Source organism: Balaenoptera ricei, chromosome 4, assembly GCF_028023285.1.
Source record: "Balaenoptera ricei isolate mBalRic1 chromosome 4, mBalRic1.hap2, whole genome shotgun sequence".
Taxonomy (NCBI): Eukaryota; Metazoa; Chordata; class Mammalia; order Artiodactyla; family Balaenopteridae; genus Balaenoptera; species Balaenoptera ricei.
Window position 1 is genome coordinate 65,157,276 of NC_082642.1, and position 24,591 is coordinate 65,181,866.

Here is a 24,591-nt window from a genome sequence, read left to right on the forward strand (position 1 = left end):
TGGCAGTATGAAATCCTCATACCAAATTTTTCCCCGAATAAGCTATTAAACTTTTCCTAGCTCAAAACTATTGTGGCAGGATTCCTAAAATGGAAGTTAGAATATGCAACCATAGTCACTGCTCTTGAACGCAAACTAAATTTCAGTGAGAAACATGAAAAGAAACACCAAAAAGTCTTTTCAGTCCTCTTTACCCCAAAGGATAACTATGCCACATGCTACGTTACAATATTTCACTCAGCTACACAGGATCTGTGTAGTACAAACCTAGGTTGCTCTTGATTTTAAAACTATTTGTAAAGAAATATTCATTCTAAGTGTAAATGCCACAACATGTTAAAAGTCAACAACAAAGCAGCCTGCAAAAAAACTTCACATCAAAAAAAAAAAAAAGAAAAGAAAAAGAAAGGAAAGACATACTTGATTTATTTAATTATCACCATCTCTTTTCAAATTTTTTTTCAATACTGAAACAGAATGCCATTAATTAAAAAAGGCAATACAATCCACTCAGAGATTATCCAATCCAATTTAGTAAATTATGACTGTTGTTTCAAAGAACCTGTGAATACTCTATCTCAAAATTGCATCAAGTTATACAGTTCCTCAAAAGCCATTTCTGTTTAAATTAAAATTACCAATTAAAGGATCATTTAAACTTCAGTTCTTTACATACTAAATTTAAGTGAATTAAATAACAGGTATAACTTTCACAAGAAGGTAATTTACAGTACAAACAGCTAAAAGCACTATACCTAAAAAGATGTTCTATCTAGCGCGAACCATATGAAACTGCCAGTTTTAGAGGTCAAAAACGGTCCAGTAGCAACCATTTCAAATGGTTCTCCCTAATTCTGAAGCATATTATTGATTAAATAAGATCTCATGGGGAAAAAACCCAGAAATATGGTAATGTCTATTGAACAGTCTGTAAATAAAAAGAGGGTCATATTATTGTTTCCTGTTAGAAATATGATGGAAACTTTCTTTGCAATTTTAGTGGAGAACTGGGGATCCAGATATATATTCAGTTCACTGGATAAAAAAGAATATAAATAAATACATATCAGGGACAAAGTTCTTCTCTAGCTACCTGTAAAGACATCAAATAAAGTAAATGTCAACCAATTTTTACATTCCTTAAAGAAGGCTCAACAAGTAAATTAGGAAATCAGTAGATACTCAAACACACAATAGCCAAATTAACATTCCTGTATTAACAAAAGATCAAAGTGAGCATAGGAACACAAATCACCTTGCAGATTTTAAGATGGGAATAACCAAAGCTAAGACTCATCTGGTAAATTAACACGAACTCCAATCCAGATTTCAGAAGATCCCACAATATAAATTCTAATTTATAGTTAACCAAGTTTTTTATGTTTCTAACAATTTCATCAATCTAAGATGTCAAAGATATACGGTGATTTTATGTATCACTATAAGCACCAACTACAACCGTAAGATGCCATCAATATAAAATGCATCTCAGTTTCAGAGATGTTAAAATATGAAAAAGGGTTTGAAATCAAAGAAATTTGATATTAAAAATTAATCACTCCTATGTTACAGAATCTGTTAGCTCCCTAATGCTGCTAATTACTATCTGATACACCAAGAAGGCCTACCAATTAAAGGTAGAATTTTTCATGACATAAATGTATAAGAGCTAGGCACATACACAAAAATTTTGTCAAACATTTCTTAAATATTAAAAATGCCTCCTATTGCATCAAATCAAGAAACATTTTGATCTCTCTCAAGTCTTTAAACACTGAAAAAATCTGGTAGCTCATATCTTACCATTTGAGCTCGGAGATACATTTGAGCTTGGCTTGCCGTTAGGGTAGGGGAGGTACTCCCTAGTAACATAGTCTGTTGGGTAATACTGCCACTGGTAGAACTGGAAGCCTGGGAACGGCTTATTAACTGTGCAGGTGTAGGAGAAGTAGAGAGGTTGATCTAAGGAAGAAAACATATCAGGTCATAGGCTTCCATTTCTTGCTTCCATGTCACTGAATTTCACCAAGCTGCAGTTAGGCAATCAATGGTATATATTGTGGCTGAGGAACCTAAGAGAGGGCTTCATCTTTGACAGACCCATCACTTCTGTAGGCGATTATTTGCACATATGCAAACAATAGCATGTACTGGTTAGTAATTAGGACAATTTTTAAGGACATCCTCGTTGTGTTTCATAAGATTCCAACATCTTAAAATATCATTTCTACTACCTCCCAAAAATTAGGGCTATTGTTCCATTATTTTAATATTCTATGTAGTGACTTAAAACATCTGAATCAACAGTCTACATTATTTTGTCATTTTTCTGTCACATTTGGAGGCATTTCTGAAATGAACAAAAGTTAAAACACAGATAATCCATTCACATGTATAAAAACATACACGTAACATATAACTAGTATAACATTCTCCTTCAAAAGCTCTCAGAAAAGAAGAAAATAGAATTGTTACTTGCCGAACAGACGGAAAACTCCTGAATATTGGTTACAAGATTAAATTATAAACACTAAAGCTGCTGTTAAAGAATAAACTAGTGCATGGTCTATCTCTAGGATATATAAGAGACTGGTAACTGGTTGTACCTGTGAAGGCAAACTGGGTGGGAACAGGACAAAGGGACACATGTAGACTACCACATGCATGTATTATCCATTATAAAAATAAATAATATTTTTAACGAGAGTAACATAATCCAACCTCAAATCCTTTTTATGGACAATGCAGAGAATAAAATTAAGAAATAGGTTATTAAACTTCTGATTCAAGGAACAAGACAGACTGAACTAATACATCCATGTGCCCAAATGCACTCACTGAAATGCAAGATCAGCATGAAAAATTATAAAAATATATAACTGAACTCAAAAAAGGGGAAGGGAGAGGGAATTCCCAGGCACCGGAAAGGAAGAAACTCAAAGATGTAAGCTCCAGCTGACACCAAGGCAATCTAGGGAGATATTGGCCCACAGAGATAGAAGACCTGATTTTGAGCCTATTTCAGGGGGGACCTAGAAGTAAAACCTGTTTTGAGCCAAGATCCTCAAAAGGGCTCCTCAATATGTGAAAAGGAGCTGGAAAAGCTCCACCCATGCGTCCTGAGAAGCAGCAAGAAAGCTTGCTATCTGCCCTGCCCCAGGTGGAAGGAGAGAGGCTCTTATGAGAATCAAAACTCCAGGCTTGCGCCGTACAAGGGTACAGAATCCATATTCACACTACCTGCACAGTTCCATAATCTATCCCAAAACATTAGCATTTGTACCAGTCCAGGACATCTGTTAAACTGAACAAGTGACTGGAGGAGGCTGAGTGAAGGCCTCCTGAGTCTATAATTATTTAAAAATAAAAAGTTAAAAAAACTGCATAGTGGGTACACAAGTTGGTTAACTAATTCTCTATATTTATCTGTATCTTTTAAGTATTTCTTAATTTTAATAAAATACTTAAATCTGTAATTCAGTGCATAAATACAATTAATAAAATATAAAAAATTATTCTGCAATCTGGCTTTTATTCTAGCACACCACTAAAATCCCATTAGCAAAAATCACTAATACCCTCTGACACATTTAGTGGATTCTTTTTAGACCATTCCCTCTCGATCTTCTTTACCAGCTCTTCTTTCTAGCCCACCCCCAAACTGTTCATCCTTTGTCCTCAACACTTTTCCTTTTCAATTCCTAGATTATCACACCTACTCCCACAGTTTCAAACAATTCAATCCTGAATAGTCTCAATCCTTGATGACAAACCCTTACTCTCCAGGTCCAAATACTTACAGAACACATCTTTCTGGATGTCTCTTACCAACTCAAACTCAACATGTTCAAACACCAAACTCATTATCATTTCTTCTTTTTATTTTATTTTATTTTATGTATTTATTTTTGGCTGTGTTGGGTCTTCATGGCTGCATGCAGGCTTTCTCTAGTTGCAGCGAGCGGGGGCTACTCTTTGTTGCGGTGCACCGGCTTTTCATTGCGGTGGCTTCTCTTGTTGTGGAGCATGGGCTAGGCACGTGGGCTTCATTAGTTGTGGTGCACGGGCTCAGTAGTTGTGGCTTGCAGGCTCTAGAGTGCAGGCTCAGCAGTTGTGGCGCACGGGCTTAGTTGCTCCACGGCATGTGGGATCTTCCCAGACCAGGGCTCAAACCCGTGTCCCCTGCATTGGCAGGCGGATTCTTAACCACTGCGCCACCAGGGAAGCCCTCCCTATCGTTCTTTCTTAAACCAGCTTCTCCTCAAATGGCCACTGGCATCTTCTAAAAATCCCCCAAGACAGACTAATCTGGAAGTCATCCTAACGCCTCCCTCTCATATAACTCATACACAAAATCAGTCACATGTCTTACTGTTTCTACACCTTTATCTTCCTCAATTTCATTTTGATTTTGACTCACGTAGTTTGAGATGCTGAGCCCATAGCACTTCCAGCTACATTGCTTTAACAGCTGCAAACTGATCTCTCTGCTGGGAATATTGTCTCCTCTGACTTGCCGGATAATCTTTCCCTGATTTTAATTAATAAATATTAATTAGCCATTTAAAAATCTTCTAGATAACATTCAAACTCCCCTAACTACCTCTGCAGTATCATCTCCTTCCACTCCTCCATACTACCCTTCACATTAGCCATAGGAAGCTATGTGCAGTGTCATCATGTCTCAGGCCTCTATGGCTCCGGTAACAACTCTGAACTGAACTGAGCGTCACCTACCCCCATACCCCACCTCTTCCCCCTCTATGTAGTGTACAACTCTCTCTCAAAAATCACCTGCTAAGCTTTTTCAGGCATCCCAACCCCACAGTAGAACTGACTACTCCTCTTTTGCCTGTTATCTTCCATAATTTCCATATACTTCTAGCATATACCTCTGTCTCACTCATCTAAACAATAATTTCTTTAAGGGTGGGGACCATGTGTTATTTATCTTCATATAACCAATATCTATGAGAGTGCCTTCACTCAATACGTTTATTAACTTAATGAATGCCATGTTATTTTAAGGCATACTTCATACTTTAAATGTAATATATAAGCCTATCACAAAGAGTGAGCGTGTGTGTGTGTATAACAGTGAGAACAGAAAACAATTCTGGTATAGCCCCTAACAAAGCAGAGTAAAAATGCAGATAGTGTGGTGATACTCGTTCAACTCTACTTTTTATGTGCTATATAATAAATTATTAATAAGCACCCCCCAAACATATTCTTTTTCCGCACCAGTCCACAAACGGATATTTTGGATAAAGCCTTGCTCCAAAGATTAAATCACTTAGCAGGGTAAAATTGGACCAGGTTTTCTGACTCATATTTTGGCATGCAGGGTGCTTTCCTATACCATGAGAGCTTGTTAATTTGGGTTACTCTACAGTAATAATGCCTTGGCAGTTTTTCCAGTCAGTGATTCTTAAAAATAAAGGGGGGGGAAGAAAGAAAGAAAGAAAGAAAGATACTCTAGTAAAGGATAGGCCACACACTCTTTAAACAAAAACATACAAGTCTTTTTAAAAACTGACTGGCTGATAGCCAAGTGCCTGAGAGTGCTGTGTAAGGAATAAGGAAGTAGAACAAAAATTACAAACAGAATGCTTTTTTTTTCTTAAAAAGGAAGTAAGAAAACTAAATAGTAGCCTCCTAGCCACCTGCATTTCACTTTGTCTAAGTTGTGAGATCAAAGAACAAATATCATGTTTATTTTTAAGTTTCAAATGGCAAGTACCATTTCAGACAGTGTCTACTAACGAATGCCAAACCCACGAGGGCAAGGCAATCAGTAGCCAACTCTGCAAGAAGTCCCTTCCTTTCCACAACTGATATGTCTCTCCTCTATTTTCCGCTTTGCTCTGCTGACCTGAACCAGATGCCCTCAACTGTTTGCATTATCTTCTCTGTCAATCCCATCTCAACATGCGTAATTCCCTTTCATTTTAAAGCCTTGGCCAATCCTGTCGTCTCACACCTCAAGCCCCACACTCCATAAAGGAACTTACTCCTTTAGCCCTATTACCGGAAGCTCTCTCCCTACTGACACTAAGAGTCACCAAAGAAAACCACATCTGTCAAGAAAAGCCATTTAACTCTCAACCACTCCTTAGTGCCCCCACTAGGAGGTTACACAGGGTCTCTGGCCCAGAGTACTCCCTAAAACCAAAGCCCATTTGAGACCCACTGCTGCCATTTGACTGATCAGAATCAATCAGGTATATCTACAGAGAGACATGGTACACAGACATTAAAAGGCTGATTGTATCTGTATTCAATGGCATGAAAATATCTTTATGACCCACTGCTGAGTGAAAAAACTGTAGAATAACATGTAGAATATAATCCACTTATACAATTACATACAAATATCTGCGTGTATGTATATATACATTCCACACATGTGAAAAACATGTTGAGAGAAAGATGTCTGCACTGTATACACACACAATAATGCATACTCATAAATTTGTATCTGATTAGATTTGATATAGAAATATATACATACACACACACACCTGGAAGAACAGTCACCAAAATGCTAAAGGTGAATAATGCCTACTAGGGGTAAAATTTGGGAATGATTTATATTTTCTTTTTCAAAGTTTTTGTCTTTTCTATGTAGGTATTAACTTTAGAATCAGAGAGGAAATGATATTTTCCTTTTTTTATATTTACTTCAGTAAATTGTTTTGTTTTTATCACATTAAAGCAGCATATAAATTTTCTTACCTCATTATTCAGTGGGAATTTATGTAATTCAAATATCTGGAAGTATAAAATATTATATAGAAATTTCAAATAATAATATCTAACCATGAAGGATGTCCTTTTTAAGAGACCACATATTTTTAACAATGAAATGAAATAAAATGCCAACTTATTTATTACAGAAAATCATTATTTCTACTTTCTGCAATACAAGCTGTAAAAACAACAGCAAAACAATCAAACAGAAAACAACTTCACAACCTCCCAATTGTGTTCAGATATTGACACCCTAAAAAGAAAAGGTGCAATGCAGAAACAATTAAAATATTGGAAATAACTGTCCAGCAACAAAGATAGTTATATAAGACAAACTGCAGTCACACTGTGCACAGTAGCTCAAGTGAGTGAGATAGAAAGCTCTGAAGACACACCGTTAAGTGTAAAAACAAAATGCAGAATACCTATGTGTGTTTATAGTGTGTTAAAAAAAAATTGTGTATTAAACACATAGGCATACATTTCTTTATACTATGTATGTCCTTAATGCACAGGTAAAGATCTGAAGGGATATTCAGCAAACTGAGAAGACAGAAGGACTGAAGGGGAAAGGAGGCTGAAGGTGACAACACTTTTTTACTTTATCTGTACTATGGGAATATTTTATAAGAATGCAGTAAAACTGCTCATGACCAGAGAAATACGCAGGCTACAGTTTTATTTTAAACTGCTATTAAGCTTTGAAATAGGTTTCTAACAATCCTTGAAAACAATGAGTTTTAAAACTTAAAATACATCCTAATATTAATAATAGAGGATAAGTACCTTGGTTTTAAGCAAGTAATTTTCCCTCAGATAAATTCATAATGAATTCATTTGATATGTAGTTGATCTGATTTAGACATTTTTAGAGAAAACTGATCATTTATAAGGTTCTTGATCTAAAAACAATCTCATTGACCTAATAAGTATACTCTTAGGAAATTTTTTTTAAAGAGAATTACTAGATATAAAGATACATAACATTCAATGCAGGTTTACTTATAATAGCAAAAAAAGGGAAAAATTAAAAGTGCCAGCAAGAGGAAAACAGGTTTTTTTTAAAAGGTAGAATATTATGTAGCCATTAAAAATCATGTTTATAAAACAATAAATACTGAAGATAATGGTCTGAGCACACCCATTTGCTTCCCCCTCCTACTAAAACTCACTGAAATAGCAGTTAATACAATAACAAAAAAGACTGGGAGAAACAAACATACAAATTTAGACTGTGGGACATTCCATAAGATAAGTGACCTGAGCTCTTTAAAAAAAAAAGGGTGGGGGGGAGATCTTTTTATATTAAAGGAAAATAGGACATCCACATGCAATGTGTGATCCTTAATTAAATCCTGGGAAAAGGTATTTTGGAGACTACTGAGGGAATCCAAATATGGGGCATATATTAGATATTGTGTTCATATTAAATTTCTTAGGTGTGACATGCTACTGTGGTGATATAAGACAATCTCCCTCTTGGATAACACATGCTAAGTACTTGGGACTGAAGTGTCACGATGCCTTCAACTTATAAAAATAAAAGGTCAGAAAAGCAGTGTAAATAGAGAGGAACTTAACAATTGTTATAGATAGCTACATGAAGGGTACACAAGGGTCAATGCTTACTCTTTCCATTTTTCTGTGGGTTTAAATGTTTTTTCCAAAAAAACTTGGGGGAGTAAAAGAACAACATTAAACAAAAAGAAAACACGCATACAGCAAAGAGAGAGAGATAAGGGTACCATCTGCATTTCTGTAAGACCTAAAGATGAGATCATACTGAAGGAGAAAACAGAGAAGGAAGCTCTCTGTAGTCCAGAATACAGGAAGAAACAGACCAGAGTGGATTTAGTTAGACTCAGAATTTAGAGGTATGAAAGCAGAAGTAAGAAGTGGGGCTAAAAATTGAAGGATTAGCTACAGGTCTGTCTAGAAAACAGACTCACCAGTCATAACCCCACCCCTCTCCCACACAGAACCGGTATCGAGACCTAGAAAGAAAGGACACTTCTCTTTAAAAGTCTAAAAACTGCCAAGGAAAAGCTAGGCTTCTAGAGTGGGTACTGGTACCTTGAAGTAAAACCCTCCTTATTCCGAAACTGCTGGCTCACCAGCCTAACGGCCAGCTTCTAACCTGCACACCTTCAATTCTAAACCTGCCAAAGATATATCCTTACCACTGTCATCACCACTACTATTCCCACATGCAAATACAGAAATCTTAATCAGCCTTTCCACTAAGGAAAGAGGTCTGCTAGGGAACAACCTATCTTCAAAGCAATGGAAGAAACCCATGTTGATTAATTTATGTAATCATTTACTCTTAAATATAAGCAGAAAACCAAGCATTTTAAGGGAAAACTCCTTTCTCTTATAAGAGGAAAACCAGCAGCATGAAAAAAAAGACCAAGATAGTTTCTAAGGAACATAAATTATTTAGGAAACAGAAAAAAAAGTTTTAAAATCTGATAAGTATCACAACAGAGATCTAAAATATTTCAGCCATAACAGAAAAATAGGATTCCAAGGGAAAAGAATAAGAAAATTCTCTTAGAAATTGGAAATACAAAGGCTGAACTAAAATTTTCTTTTAAATGTAAAAAGAAAGGGTTAAAAAAAAAGGGCAAGGAAATATGTCACAACAGAATAAAAAGATAAAGACAGAAAATGAGTAAAAAGCTAAAAGAAGTAAAGGATCAGTCCAGAAAGACCAATATCCAACTAAGGAGCTCCAGAAAAAGAGAACAGAGAAGAATAGAAGGAAATAAATTTTTGTTAAAACTTTTTTAGTTTCATACACATGAACACTAAGTTTCACACTAAGAGAGTCCAAAAAGTGTCCTGAGCTCAATGACATCTAGAGAGCCTCATGAAACTCCAGAAAAGCTAAAGAAAACAGGCAAACCTAAAAGACTGAAGAGAAAAAGTACCAATTAGTGATAATAAGACAAAATCAGCCTTTTCTTTGGTAATACTAAAATTTTGAAAACAATGGTTTCAAGTTTCCTAAGAAAAATCATTTTCAATATAGAATTTACATACAAATAATCATTAAAAAGATATGGGGAAGGAATTTTTAGGCCTACATAGATTCCAAATTTATTTTCCACGTACCCTTTACAAGCAAGTTATTAGACGATAACTCCAGTAAAACAAAACTCCTATCACAGTGTCCTTTGACTATTTGCATGTCTGTAGACTATATCCACTGTACTCTAAGACCTTTGTTCACTTTGGATTCTTGACACCTAACACCAAGCCTGGCACCAAGGAGGCATTCAATAAGGAAATATTGGCACAGATTATCCTCAGGAGTGTGGGAGACTAGCACAGAATCCCATTCAGGAATCCTTGAAACTAAGCTCTGCTATTTCAGGATCACGAGCTCAGGATGAGTCCTCTTCTCTGCAAACGCCACGTATTTTTAAAAGCTCAGCTTAAGTCCCGTACAAAAAGCCTTCTTCAACTACTCCAATCCCCAAAGATCTCTTTTCTGTTAACTCCCATGGAATTTATCACTTGATTATATACTGTTATGTTGGTCACTGTTTGATATGTCTAGGCACAGTTCTTCAAATGTCTATTACTGTCTCTGAGGGAAGGGACTTTGACTCATGTGTACCCCCAGGGCAACTAGCACAGTGTGGGACAATAGGTAAACCTGATTAACTGGCTGCCTGCTCGTAACTAACAACAAATGAATCTCATCACTGAGGTCAGGACTTAGACTCTCTTCTATAATGCAATTTCAGGCAATCAGAATATATCCTAAAATGATTCTTTGCACTGAAGATAAACCACTTTCGGTACCAAGATAACCAAGAATTAAAATTAATACGATGTATTACATATTCTAGTTGATGATTATAATTAAATTTCATCTTTCAACAAATATTTATTACACACCTACTATGTGATAGGCTAAGTCCCTGACAGAATCTTAGATTAACATCTAAACCACTGGTTCTCAAATTTTTTTTTAATAGAACCCTTTCTTCACACACCGTGTTATTCAGAACTCCCAGATTCAAACAGATCACAGAACTGTTCTGTCTAAAGTTTAAGGTAAGGGGGCTTCCCTGGTGGCACAGTGCTTAAGAATCCACCTGCCAATGCAGGGGACATGGGTTCCATCCCTGGTCCGGGAAGATCCCACATGCCGCGGAGCAGCTAAGCCCGTGCGCCACAACCACTGAAGCCCGCGCGCCCTAGAGCCCGTGCTCCACAACAAGAGAAGCCACCGCAATGAGAAGCCCAAGCACTGCAACGAAGAGTAGCCCCCGCTCGCCGCAACTAGAGAAAGCCCAAGCGCAGCAACGAAGACCCAATGCAGCCAATAATAAAAAATTTTTTAAATAAATAAATAAAGTTTAAGGTAAGGCTCAGAGCCCTATCCATCTTAGTCTGCTCAGGCTGCCGTAACAAGGTGCCACAGACTGGGTAGCTCAAACAACAGAAATTTATTTCCCACAGTTCTAGAGGCTAGGAAGTCCAGGACCAAGGTGCCAGCCAATTCAGTCTCTGGTGCAAGCTCTCTGCTGGCTTGCAGATGGCCACCTTCTCACCTCTCAGCAGATAGAGGGAGATCTCTGGTGTCTCTCCTCTGATAAAGCCACCAGGTCTACTGGATCAGAGCCCCACACTTAGGACCTCTTTTAACCTTAACCACCTCCTTAAAGGCCCTGTTTCTAATACATGTGCGGGTTTAAGGCTTCAACATATGAATTTGGGAGGGATGCAATTTAGTGCATAGCACCATCTATTGAACCTTCTCCTTGATCTAGACCCAGGGACATATGGATGAAAAGACTAAAAACCATCTAATTAGACAACTTAATTTTACATAAAAGAAAACTGGGGTGTAAGGAGGTTAAATGACTTGCCCTAAGTCACACCACCAGTCAGTCACAGAACTAAGACTAGAAGCCAGGTAGGTCCCTTATGTCCTCCTTTCTACCAAACTTCCTCTCATAATATTCTACAATTGGTAGTAAAGTCACCATGTACTTTTTTGACTTGAATTGTCAGTGAGATGCACAAGACATCACTGATCACCAGACCTGCCACATGAACTCCAAACTCATATACCCAACGTCTACTCTACATCTATAGGTGGGTGTCTAACATACATCATGTTGAAAACCAAACTCCTGATTTTCTTCTCCAACACCTGCTTTAGCAGATTCTTCCAGGTGTTCAGGCCAAAATACTACAGTTATCGGTGACTCTACCTTCCCTCATATCTTTTATTCAATCCCTCAGCACATACTGTTAGGTCTATTTTCAAAACATCCTCATTTCTGGTTTTTTTTGGCCACACCGTGAGGCATGTGGGAATCTTAGTTTCCCAGCCAGCGATCGAACCCATGCCCCCTGCATTGGGAGCGCAGAGTCTTAACCACTGGACCGCCAGGGAAGTCCCCAAACATCCAAATTTCTATAATAAAATATTGGAGAAAAAAAAATTCAGAATCTGGCTAACCACTTCTTACCACATCTACTGTCACCATCAGGGTCCAAGCCCCCAATATCTCTCTCTTGGATTACAGGAACCACTTAACTGGTCTCCCTGCTTCTATCACTGCCCCCTAGAACTTACTCTCAACATTATAGCTAAGTTAAACCCTGTGTGAGATCATGTCACATCCCTACTAAAACAGCTTTCCAGTAGCTTCCCAACTCATGCAGAGTAAAGCCCAAGGGTTTAATAATCTCCTCGTGATTAGATTACAGTTACCTCTCTAAAGTCATCTCTAAACATACTCCCACTCTCTCATTCCACTCTAGCCACACTACCCTCCTTTCTGTTCCTTAGGCATGTTTGCCTCCCTCACCCTCCTTCAAATGCCATTTTTATTAGCAATGCTTTCCCTTACCACCCTAATTAAAAGAGCAAATTCCCTCATCCCATTCCCCTTCCTTGCTTTATTTTTCTCTATAGAACTTACCACCATCTGACATATTATATACTAGTTTACCTACTATCTATCTATCCCTAGCTCCATAAAGACAAGAGATTTTATCTGCTGTGTTGCTGTATTCCCAGCACCTAGAACGGTGTTTAAATGCTCAATAAATATTTGTTGAATAAATGAGTGAATGTATGAATGAATAAAGTCATAAAACTAACTGGGCTTCAAAAGCTCATCCTGGGACTTTCCTGGTGGTCCAGCGTTTAAGACTCTGCACTCCCAAGCAGCGGGAACGGGTTCAATCCCTGGTGGGGGAACTAAGTTCCCACATGCCGTGGCCCAAAAAAAAAAAAAAAGAAAGCAAGCTCATTTTGTCTGGCACCAGAGCCAGAAAGCAGCCTATCAAAAATAAGGTTTTTCCTTCTTGACAGAATAGTACAGTGAATGAAAGTCAAAACATCTGGGATTAATGTAGATTCTAGGGCCAAAAAACAACAAAGAAAGGGAAAGGGAATGAGATACAAACAGCCCTTGAGTCATTTATAGACTTATGACTGCAATTTCTAGCCACATAATCCTTTCCAGCTGAAAATGCCCAAAGACTCAGAAGAGAAAGATATAGAATGATCGTTTACATTAAAACAAACAAATAAAATTAACCATAGGCCTATCTATTTACATTTATGTATAGAAATGTACAGTGATAAGATAGGAAAGCCTCACATAAAACTCTGTCAGGGCAAAAGGGACTACAGAAATGGGATGTCACTTTTCCTCTATATTGTCTGTACTGTCAGTATCTTAGACAACAAGAGTATATTCACGTTTTATTTAGACAAAATGAAGCTCTTCAACCTACTTCCTCAAAGATAACCACTGATTAAGTTTGTTGTGTATTACAGATTTTCTTCCTACATAACCAGACAGATATATAGACATCAATTTTAAAAAATAAGTTAAATGATAGGAATTCTGTTTCCAGGAAAGTGGAATAGACGTGCTTTTCCCGACTCCTCCCCCTAAGTATAACTAAAAATCCCGAATGTTACATATAAAATAAACGTAAGAGGATCCTAAAAGGTGGAGAAAAGCAGACTCCAGGGCCCAGTGAATGATGTGGTTGCAAGCTCCCTGGGTTTCCTTTTTAAATCTCATATAACCCAAACATAAAGGTGAACAAGTCAGTAACCCAGAAACAGCAATGGGTACAGACCAAAAGAAAAAGCTCCAATGGGCTGCTCTTTCTAGCCAAGGATCAGAAAAGGGACAGCCTAGCAACACAGAAAACTTTTAGGCAATAATTGCTCTACTCCAGCCAAACGCCACAGAAAACACTATGGCCCCATCCACATCAGCAAAGGCCTAGGCTTCTACCCTTGCCAGGCTGTAATGAGGCACCCCGATCCCACAAATCCTTCCAACAGGTTAGTGTCAGAGAAGGCCAGGTAGAGAGCCAAGACTTTCATAACAGCCAAGCAGTAAAAGACCACGAACAACAACCCACCCCATCCCTGTAGTATCAGTGGGGACCACGTGGGGAGCAGTAACGCAGCATTCCTATCCCTCCTAGCCAGAGATACCTCAGTAGAGGCCTAGTGAGCCAGAATTCATGCTCACTCAGCAATCACAAGGAGCATCCCTCAGGTATCAATGGAAACCAAATGGGGAACCTGGACTTCTACCCCCAAATGGCAGTAAGGAGGTGGCAAACGCTCTCTTTCAGAAGCCAGCCAAAACAGAAAATTTAAATGAGATTCACAGTCTCATAACATAATACTCAATATGTCCAGGTTTCAATCAAAAATCACTCATTGTACCAAGAACCAGAAAGACCTCAAGCTGAATGAAAAAGACAATCCATAAATAGATGCCAACACCAAGATGAAAGAAGTATTTTAATTATCTGACAAAGATTTTAAAGCAGTAGTCATAAAAATGCTTTGAACAAGCAATTATGAGCCCACTTGAAACAAATGAAAAGATACACTCTCAGCAAAAGAAACAAGATACAAAGAAAAACCAAATGGCAATTTTAGAACTGAAAAACAGAATAACCTATTAAATAAGTTAAACGAGATGATATATTCTTGCTTTTTTCACCTAATAACTAATGAAAACCTCAGTCTCTTTATATACACACACATAACATTTTTAAGCAGCTATAGTATTCCACTGTATGAATTAACTATCTTTTAACTAATCCTCAATTAGTGAACATTTGTATTGTTTATAATTTTCCACCATTACAAACCATGCATACTTGCATAATTATCTATGTCATAATTATCTCTCATATTTAGTCAATGACATCACTAAAAATTAGAGTGCTATGTGAAAAGGCACGCATAGTTTAAATTTTCATACACACTGTCAAATAACCCTCCAGAAAAGTTGTACCAATTATTATACATTCCCACCAATAGTGTATGAGTGTACCATACTTGCCAACAACTGTTACTGTCTCAATGTTTTTCCCTGTTTTCTAATTTGACAAGTGAAAATAGAACATTATTGCTGTTTTTACATACATTTCTTTATTACTAATATGGTTAATTTATTTTCATGTGTTTAAAAGCCAAAAGTAGTCTTTCTTTTGAAAATTACCAATGCAGGTCTTTTGTGTATTCTCATTGTTTATCTTACTAATATAACAGAGCCCTTGGTATTTCACAAATATAAGCTGGGTGACATATATGGTGCAAATATATTTTCAACCATTTTGCTGGTTTTTAACTTTGTTGATTTTTTTTTGCGTAAGAGTTTTTAACTGGTTTAGATTTCATTTTAGCAAATCAAATTTAACTAAATCTTAGTCCCACTAAATTGAAGTACAAAGACATCAACCTAAAGACTCAGTCCCAACTAGTTTTAGAGACAATCAATCATACACACACACACACACACACACAACAAAAACAAAAAAAACCCACCTCTCTCACTACTGGTAAGAGTCTAGAATTAGCCTTTCTGTTCTCATGACAGTAAAGAAGAGGATGCTGGCACCACTACTTATCTATACATTCAATTAACAATGGTCTCCTCTACATACACAGTTTCCCCAGGTGTATGATTGGACTTTTTACTTCGTTTTTTAAAATACAGTATTCCATTTCCCCATTGGCATTCCACTCCTACTCTGAACCCCAACCTATCTGGCTGGTGACTTGACAACCTACCTTGTAGCCCTCTTATCTACTGGAGGCTGGACCCTTCCCTCATGTCATTCACTGTTATCGGAAACCTATTTCAAAATAACCAAAACTCTGAAAACCAGCAGACTGCCACCTGACGGCTCATTATTATCACTACCTAGAGATTTCTGCTACCATGCTCTGCCCCTCTTTTGGAGACTGACCTAAATTTACTAAGCTACCTTGAGTATCATAATTTGGACTGCAAGCCCACTCACTTGATCTACTGCTCAGCTGGGATAGAAAACAAAACAAATGCTATGTATTATTCCCTTGTTTTTTCTAGACATCTATTCTCCCTACTTCTTTTCCCCCACCAGCCAGTCACAGGTTCTGGCATTCTTCATCATACAAGGCTACCTGGTTTATGACAAGTAGCACTAGCAATTTCATAAAAAATAAGCACAATCACTGGAACTGTGATTGTAAAAGTCACATACATAAAATCATAATGAAACAAAAATGGTTTAAAAGGATACCTTTTAATAATGTGAAGGGAAAAAAATTCAGACCACATATCTCTACACATATATACCCTAATGCCATTCCAGTACTTCATAGAATAAAGAATTTATAATTTTTTTAGCCAGTTTACCAGTCCTTTCCATAACTACCAACGTATTAGTTAACGATATTATCTGACATCAATATCCGAAACTATAGCATTAATGCTTAGGGCTAAATTACATTACTTAAATTTTTCATTTTCTTCAGTCTAACATTTTCAAGTCGTTAAGTAATTTCTTTCTTAACTAATTTTACTCACATTCCAGGACACTTCCATGCTAAAATGTAATTTTTTAATTAAAAATATCAGCTCAATAGCCCAAAAATAACTGTACGCTCATCATACATGTACTTAGTAAAGATCACAACCTTAGCTAAAGAAATACAGCACAAGTTCATCTTCAATTCCTCAGCAATCTATAAACTATACTCCATTGGAGTCAATTTTACACAGCTTCAAAGTATTACCATCCTGGATCAGGAAAAAACAGCTAAAGAGGATGTTATTAGGTTAACTCAACGGTTCTCAACAAGGGGCAATTTGGCCCCTCAGGAAACATCTGGCAGTACCTGCAGACATTTTTGGCTGTCACACTGGGGAAAGGAGGAGGGCATAGCCTACTGGTATCTAAGCTAGGCATGCTGCTTAATGTCCTATAACGGACAGGATAGCCCCCTACAAGAATTATCTGGTCCATAATGTCTATAGTGATGAGGCTGAGAAATATGGGACAACTGATGAAATCTGTATATGAACGTCACTGTATCAATGCTAAATTTCCTGAATTCGATCCACTTCATGTGGCTTCATAAAAGAATGACTTTGTTCCTAGGAAGTACATATCAAAGTTAGTTAGGAGTAAAGGAACATGTCTCAACTTACCCACAAATGGTTCAGAAAAAGGTAACTGTATATATGTAGATAGAAAGAATGCATGATAAAGCAATGAGCCAAAATGCTAACAACTGGTGAATCTGAGTAAAGGGTAGACAGAAATTTATTTTATTTTTCTTGCAATTTGAAATTATATCAAAATAAAAAGTTAAACAAGTATTACCACACCTGTAAATTTCTTTTAACTGGGATGCTCTGCACAATTTCCCAGTATATATGTGCAATATAACAAATCACCTTTCTTTTACTCCTTCCTCAAAATAAATAACACTATCTTGAATGGATACTTGTAAATTTGACCCACATAACTCAAGTAAGCATATACTGAAAAGTAAAATTTCTAAAACGTGAATTGCACAGAAAGAGCTAGAAACATTTAGATGTCTACCAAGGACATGACATACTTTAGTATATCACAGTAAAAGTATGACTTAATTCCCTGAATTATCTATTTCATGCTTTCAATGCACACTGAAAACTGCAATCATTCAGAATCACAGAAGATGTGAACACAGTCAGTGGGAAAACATACATAAGAAATAATACAAAAACTTTTTTAAGACTCAGATTTTCAGAAGTTTGACATTAGTTCCAAATTCTTGAAATGTACCATTCTTGTTTCTAGACACTTGTTATTTCAATAATATTCAACAGATAAACAGTAACAGTTTTGTAAATATTAACAGTTCACTTCTGGAAAGCAATAATTTAAAATTTTAAAACCAGGAAAAAATTTCGGGCACTTACAGATGTCTGGGACATACTTGACTGCTGTGTGACACTTCCTGTGGGGGATGTAGGTGGTCTTCCACTGGACAAACTTGCCTAAAATAATAAAATCTTTACAATATGTCTATAAAAGCCTGAAGTTAAAAACTTTCTGGTACCAGGATACCATAAAACCACAATAAAAGTCAAAACATCTATTTTACAGTTATTTTACAGTCAACATGGATTAAGCTTTAGCCAAACAGATTAAAAAAACAAAAGAAAACACTGAACAGTGAAAACAGAAGACCCAAAGGCTAATCTTATTTTAATAGCCGCAGTCATTGTCAGTTTTACTCTACAGGTCTCAGTTTTCTTTGAAGTGAAATCACTACTCCAATGTTATGAAAAAGAAATTGGAGCTATATCAAGTACCAGTGGGTTTCGGTTTCCTTACTCGTATCATGTACACGACGTTATTTAAAATTACACTACCGAGAAGAAGTAACAGCTGGGGATGTGTTTATAACAGAAATAAACCTTTTTTCAGGTTCAGTCAACTGAGATTCTCCTCCGGTGAGGATATTTAAGATTAAATCTCACATATAGTTTTATTTAAATAAACAGTGCAATAATAATGAAGATCTTTTTAAAAACATAAGCATTTAATCATAAAATCATCCTGTTAGCAGCAGGAATCATATGAGTGGATTTTAGAAAAGTGCACATACATATTTTTATACAGAACATTCCTGGAGGGATACATATTAAACTGTTAGTGGCCACCTCTGAAGAGTGGAAAATAGCAGGGGATGTGGAAAAGGAATACCTCTATACTTTAGCTCTTATGGTCAATTTTATACTGTTTGTTTTTTTTTTAATGCGTGTAAATTACTTATGTAATTTAAAAAACCTTTTTTGTTAAAATGTAGGTAAGATTCATGTAACCCTAACTATTCACTGCTGTACCTAAAATTTTACACACAAAGCCGTGACATTAGTATAGCATTTCTGCAATGTAGATAAAAAGCAGAGGGACAAAAGTTAGCAATAGAGTAACACATAAAACACATTCATTTGTTTTTAAACTAACCTCAATTTGGCAGCCTATTATATTTCCTTAAGAAAAAATAATCACAGGACACCTGAAAACTCTAAAATAATACCCAACATATTCATTTTCAGGAATTAGCTGCAGGTCATGTCAACTTTGGCCTCATAAGTTCTTAATTCATTTCTGTCTCACCTGAACAGCAGCAAGGCTCTGAAGCTGGGAGCTGCTTAAGTGCTGCTGCTGGAGAGCTGCCGTGTGCAGCATTAAGTGCTGTTGCTGGGCGGCATACATTTGCTGTAGATACTGAGCAGCTGAGCTGGGAGGGCGGTGCAATGCCTGTTGAATTACCTGTGATAAGTCAATTGAACCAATGTCAAACCATAAACTTAACCATAAAATAAAGTATTAAAAAAGCAGCAGTTTAAAATTTCACTACTTTAAGAGAATGGACTTGAGGACACGGGGAGGGGGAAGGGTAAGCTGGACGAAGTAAGCTGGGACAAAGTGAGAGAGTGGCATGGACATATATACACTACCAAATGTAAAAGATAGCTAGTGGGAAGCAGCCGCATAGCACAGGGAGATCAGGCATAGCACAGGGAGATCAGCTCGGTGCTTTGTGACCACCCAGAGCGGTGGGATAGGGAGGGTGGGAGGGAGACATAAGAGGGAGGGGATATGGGGATATATGTATACGTATAGCTGATGCACTTTGTTACACAGCAGCAACTAACACAACATTGTGAAGCAATTATACTCCAATAAAGACGTTAAAAAATAAACTAGGGCTTCCCTGGTGGTGCAGTGGTTGGGAGTCTGCCTGCTAATGCAGGGGACACGGGTTCGGGCCCTGGTCTGGGAGGATCCCACATGCCGCGGAGCGGCTAGGCCCGTGAGCCACAACTACTGAGCCTGTGCGTCTGGAGCCTGTGCTCTGCAACAAGAGAGGCTGCGATAGTGAGAGGCCCGTGCACCGCGATGAAGAGTGACCCCTACTCGCCACAACTAGAGAGAGCCCTCACACAGAAACGAAGACCCAACATAGCAATCAATCAATCAATCAATAAAAAAATAAATAAATCTTTAAAAAAAAATAAAATAAAATAAAATAAAATTTCACTACTTTAATATTCAGTGTCATCAAACTTATTAACATAGTTCTCTCCTAGTTACATGTCACTAGGATTCACTAATCTGTACAAATTAAAGTTACCCAGTAGAGGCAATTCACAAAAGGAAAAAGTGCTAAGTAAGCATTTGAAAAGATCTTCAATCTCACTAGTAGTCAAAACTTACAAATTAAGACACTATTTTCCAACTTTCCAATGGATAAAGATTTAAAAGAATACTACTACTACTGGAGAAACAGATACTCTCATACACTGTTAGTAAGAATGTAAATTGGTATAACCATTTTGGATAAAACTTGGTAGAACTTGCAGCTTGCGTAGAGAGGATATGTATATCCTGCAAGCATTACGAATATCAATGTAGATCAGTGCCATCCAATACAGCAGCCACGAGCCACAAGTATCTACTGAGCACTTACAAGGTGGCTAGTGCAACTAAGGAACTAAGTTTTTAATTTTACTGAATTCTAATTATAATTTAAATATAAAATAGCCACATGCAGCTAGTAGCTATTGAACAGAGCAGATATATCTATTAACAAAAAAATTCCCAAATATATCATTAGGTGAAAAAGCAGGTTACTAAATAGTGTATAGAGTAAGATACCATTTATATTAAAATATTTTAAAGAATATTCAGGAAAACATTAAAAGACTACTGACGGGTAGCTAGATTAGAAGTGACTTGTACCTTCTCATTTGTATTTTTCTTTAAATGTCTGAAAATACTTAGCTTCATTATATTAATAACCACTTAAAATTATAAAGCTATATTTTAAGAAAATTACTAAATAATCACTTTTTTAAATGTTTTTTAAATGTCAGATTCAACTGTTTCAAAACAGAATAAAACTGTTCTTACTAAAAAAAAAAATTCCTGAAAAAGTGTTAATGACTGTGACTATAAGTAAAATGAAAACTATGAACCTGAACTTCATAAATCGATAAATGTAGAAAAGCAAGTATTCTAATAGGAGGAAAATCCTTTATCTGTCCAAATGGTAAGTCAGACTATACCAGTACTCTGCAAACACATCCTAAAGTCACATCATGCCCATGATGACTCTGAAACAGCACCCGAAATCTCAGCATCAAACCAGAGTTTTCAAAGAGCTAAGGGAGTAGTAGAGCCATAATCCTACAGCTTGAGCTTCTGAGTCAGGACACCTTTACCACGAAGCTATGAATCTCTTTATCCAAATTCCAAGAAAGCATATTTCCTTGTGTTTTTTACCTTCATGTGTTCATATCTCAATTCCCCAACAAAAGACTGCTATACCTACTGCAGACTCCTGTCACAAAACCAATGTAGGCTTTTGACAACTAGTTGCAGGGGACTGTAGATCTGCATTGTGATTTAGAATCACAACAATATGTCTTTTTCGTCAGGTAAATCTATATATGTTCTTTTAATTCCATAACAAAATTCTAAAATCAAACGAAATAAAAAATGAATAACCTATTTGGCACATATTTCTGTCAGAGTATAGTAATTTTTTTCTATTGTCAGCACAGTCTTTCATTACGATTCAATACTGTACTCATGGGAGAGAGACTCTTTAAATGCAAGCTAAAGATACAGCACAATATTCTTATTTTGTTCCTCTAAAGGAGCAAGGAGGGGGAAGAGGATTCTCAGGACTGAAAAAGAAAGCTGAAAGGTATTAAAGAACTACTTAGGTAGTTCAATAAATATTGATTTGATTACATTTTAAGAGAAGCAATTCTATGATCTCGTAAGAATTAGAGTTAGTGCTATTTGTGAGATATATCTACACATCTTCAATAACACTTTTTTTATTAACACATCCAGCTTAGGTAAAGCTAGAGAACAAAATGGCATTTAAAATGTCACATCATCTGTATGCTCAAGCTCTAGATACTCTTCCCTATATCCCTTGCCTCAGAGAAAGGTGAAAAACATTAAAAACACACTCTCCATCCCAGTTTGAATTTTTACTGAACTGACTGGGTCTCCAACAATTCTGATTCTACTCCACAGTAACTTCAGAATCCTAAGCCACAGAACAGCTAAATAGCCAGTATACTGGGATCTCCACTCTAGAAAAATGTATCAGGGAGATGAATGACTACATCATAAACAGGTAAGTTTTTTTCAGGGCGGAGTGCAATTATGCAGATTTGAGAGAGAAAACAGGTATAATGGAAAAAATAAGAACTCATGGAATGGTTAAGGGCACAACTCAACATCAGTCTTTTTTTTTTTTTTTTTTTGGTTGCATTGGGTCTTAGCCGTGGCATGCAGGATCTTCCCTGCAGCATGCGGACCTCTTAGTCGCAGCATGCATGTGGGATCTAGTTCCCTGACCAAAGGTCGAACCTGGGCCCCCTGCATTGGGAGCACGGGGTCTTACCCACTGGACACCAGCGAAGTCCCAAGGGCACAACTCTAAAGCTAGAGTACCAACTAGTTATGTGAGTTTAGGAAAGTTATTTAGCCAATTTACAACATCAGTTTTCCCATCTGTTAAATGGAGAAAATCCATGTAAAGAATTTATCAAATGCTTGGCACACAGCAAATGTTCAATATATATTAGCTATTATTGTTTACTGAGTATATATAATGTGCCCCACACAATTCTAGATGCTTCCTTTAATCCTCATAACTAACTAAGCAGGTGGTCTCATCCTCATTTTTCAGTTTCCTGAGGCTCAAGGAGATTATGCCTCTCACCCAAGGCTACATATCTACTAATGAGAAAGAAAATGGAATTCAAAGAGCACATCAGATTGCAATGCCCATGCCCTTTTCATGCTATACCATATTGCCTCAACCTCCATTACTATAAAGGTTAACCAGGTAAGCTTTATTTTCCCAACTAAGTGACGAGCCTAAGACTTTTCCCAATTAAATATTCCCTTCCTCCTCTGCCCCTTAGAGCTCTTGAATGGATCCTCCTGTTTAGGGTTCTTAGGCCACTTGGGTTTAAAATAAACCTCTTAACATATCTACAGAGTTGAATAGATCTGAATAGATCCTAAGTCCATATTTTGGGTTCAAATGTAAAATAACCAGAAAAACCTAGAGCCATTCTTCATGTTGGGGCTCTTGGTTGAGTTTCTCAACGTTGTAGCAGTACCTAGAGACCTTCCAATTATAATTTTCCCAACATATTGTTTTATAAGCTACACGCTGATAAATGTAGGCCTTCTCAATAGAATGATTATTAAATAACTCTGTTGGTTGTTCCAAACGTGAACAATTCTAACTGTACTCATTTAGAGGGTGTCATGTAACTCATTTGAGGACATGAAACAATAGATTCATCTGGCTTAAGCAAAAACTAATGGCATCCTCAGTCTTAGCCTACGCATCATGGTAACTGAAATACCTGTACAGCATGTCGGTCTGAGCCACTATAGACAGAGATCTGTGGTTGCTGCATTCGAGAGGAGGAAGTGGTGATGGTGGTCGTGGTAGTGCTACTGGCTGTTGTCGATACCGAAGATGTTCCAGGGTTTGGTTCACTATCCATAGCTGTATTGTGGTCCTTAAACCTAGCAGATAACACAAAGGATTTATATTGGCAAAAGCGTTATCTTATGGCGTTTAAAGAATAATTATTCCAAGAAATAATCAGCAACAGTCTAAGTTTCTAAGAAGGCCCTCACTAAATACAGAGAGCACACAGTCACCATAAACACGTGCCAGGGAAAAATACTTCAAAAATATATAGCATATTTAACAGTTCATACCTACTAAACTTGAATTCAAATGACTCAGGATATGTAACTCAGATAAAGCCTGGCCTAAAGTTTACCTTTTTATTGTTGAAGGAAGATGAGTGTTTTGAAACCAAAACAGGTGATGACGGAATACTTAACTACCCAGGAAAATTAAAACTGAAGCAATATCAGAGTATTAAAATATTTCTTTATATTCTTTTGACCATACTAATTACAAATTAAAGTCATTCGCATCTAGACATTAAAATAGGATGCCTACGGACTTGTGTTAGCTTAGTTTAGTAGTTTAGCTTAGTTTAGTCAATTAGCTTAGTTTTTGGTTACCATATATACTTTATTTAAAAATAAGCTCTCTTAGAAAATAATTTAAAAAATAATTTATTAACTCACACTGCTTTCCCTCTAATTATTCTACAACATTGTCCTCACTACATGTAATAACTGAGTACTACTCATAAGCAGATTACTCTGACTGGGTAAATAAGAGAAGCAGCTGAAAACAATTTCCCCACTTCCTTACAAAAATCTCTTTTTCACAAATAATAGCTCCAAATTTTGAAAACAGCATAATTATGTCACTTTCCTCATGTACAGACAGTAAAGTGCAGTTTTGTACCACACTGATTCTTTTCCCTCCAATATTACAAACTCATTTCACTGCTGTGGTACAAAATTCCACTAAATACGGAATCTGTATTTTAACAAATTCAAACAACATATTAAGTCAAT

General features: G+C 36.8%; 1 protein-coding gene across 6 annotated transcripts in view; it reads right to left on the reverse strand.

The window, feature by feature from the left end:
- PHC3 (polyhomeotic homolog 3) overlaps nt 1-24,591 on the reverse strand; it is a 77,258-nt gene that overhangs the window by 50,983 nt on the left and 1,684 nt on the right. For 4 of the 6 annotated variants that reach the window (XR_009502858.1, XM_059920507.1, XM_059920506.1 and 1 more), the window contains exons 2-5: nt 23,508-23,673; nt 19,216-19,371; nt 18,009-18,086; nt 1,804-1,962 (exon numbers count right to left, since the gene is read on the reverse strand). Coding sequence is in view for 5 of the 6 variants with exons in the window: in XM_059920507.1 (XP_059776490.1) it covers nt 1,804-1,962; nt 18,009-18,086; nt 19,216-19,371; nt 23,508-23,673 (559 nt within the window). In the remaining variant the exon portion in view is untranslated. The remainder of the gene's footprint in view (nt 1-1,803; nt 1,963-18,008; nt 18,087-19,215; nt 19,372-23,507; nt 23,674-24,591) is intronic. The other 2 variants (XM_059920508.1, XM_059920510.1) reach the window with 1 other exon arrangement.